This window comes from Bison bison, unplaced genomic scaffold (assembly GCF_000754665.1).
Source record: "Bison bison bison isolate TAMUID 2011002044 unplaced genomic scaffold, Bison_UMD1.0 scf7180017864105, whole genome shotgun sequence".
NCBI classification, from domain to species: domain Eukaryota; kingdom Metazoa; phylum Chordata; class Mammalia; order Artiodactyla; family Bovidae; genus Bison; species Bison bison.
The window spans coordinates 10,013,229-10,014,266 of NW_011494677.1; the positions used below are offsets into that span (position 1 = coordinate 10,013,229).

The 1,038-nt window shown below is 57.3% G+C and overlaps 1 protein-coding gene across 1 annotated transcript in view; it reads left to right on the plus strand.

Annotated features, from left to right (window-relative positions):
• Nucleotides 1-770, plus strand: part of LOC104987802 (tyrosine-protein kinase SgK223) — a 46,902-nt gene extending 46,132 nt beyond the window's left edge. Inside the window, exon 8 of the mRNA XM_010838862.1 lies at nt 3-770. Within this exon, the coding sequence (XP_010837164.1) occupies nt 3-596 (594 nt within the window). The 3' untranslated portion in view covers nt 597-770. The remainder of the gene's footprint in view (nt 1-2) is intronic.
• Nucleotides 771-1,038: the final 268 nt, after the last annotated feature.

Sequence of the window (1,038 nt, forward strand, 5' to 3'; positions counted from 1 at the left end):
TGCCCCGGCTTATCATCAGCAACTTCTTGAAGGCCAAGCAGAAGCCAGGTGGTACCACCAACCTGCAGCAGAAGAAGAGCCAGGCACGCCTGGCCCCCGAGATCGTGTCTGCCTCCCAGTACCGCAAGTTTGACGAATTCCAAACGGGCATCCTCATCTACGAGCTGCTCCACCAGCCCAACCCATTCGAGGTGCGGGCGCAGCTCCGGGAGCAGGACTACCGGCAGGAGGACTTGCCCCCGCTGCCCGCGCTGTCCCTCTACTCGCCAGGCCTGCAGCGGCTCGCCCACCTGCTGCTGGAGGCCGACCCCATCAAGCGCATCCGCATCGGCGAGGCCAAGCGCGTGCTGCAGTGCCTGCTGTGGGGGCCCCGGCGCGAGCTGGTGGAGCCGCCGGGCGCCTCGGAGGAGGTGCTGTGCACCACGCTCCACAACTGGATCGACATGAAGCGAGCCCTGATGATGATGAAGTTCGCCGAGAAGGCGGTGGACCGCCGGCGCGGGGTGGAGCTGGAGGACTGGCTCTGCTGCCAGTATCTGGCGTCGGCCGAGCCCGCAGCCCTCTTACAATCACTGAAGCTCCTACAGCTTCTGTGAGGCAGCTCCCAGCCCCTCCTCTGGGCCGGACCCCCATCCTACCCCTTTCCCCGTGCCCTGCTTTGCCTTGGAAACATCTGTGTCTCTTGGGAAATGGTACAAATGACTGTCGTACTTGGATGTAATATATATATATATAAGATATAAATATGAAAGATTGTGGATGTCATTGCCCACCGTGGTCTAGCCTCCTTTTCTCCTGTAGTCTTGCAGTTTCCTCTGCAATTATGTACATTTCTAGCTTCTTGCAAGGTCCTGAGGACAGTGCCGCCCGCAGAATGAAGCCTGGACTCTGGTCTCACTACCCCATTAGGCGGCCTCTTTACCTTCTTGTCAAGTGGCTATTAAAAAAAAAAAACAGAACCCTCCATTTTTAATTAAAATTGCTGGTTGAGTCGTGAGCAAAGCTCTTTCGTCCCCAAGTGGGTTAATACCTTTGGTG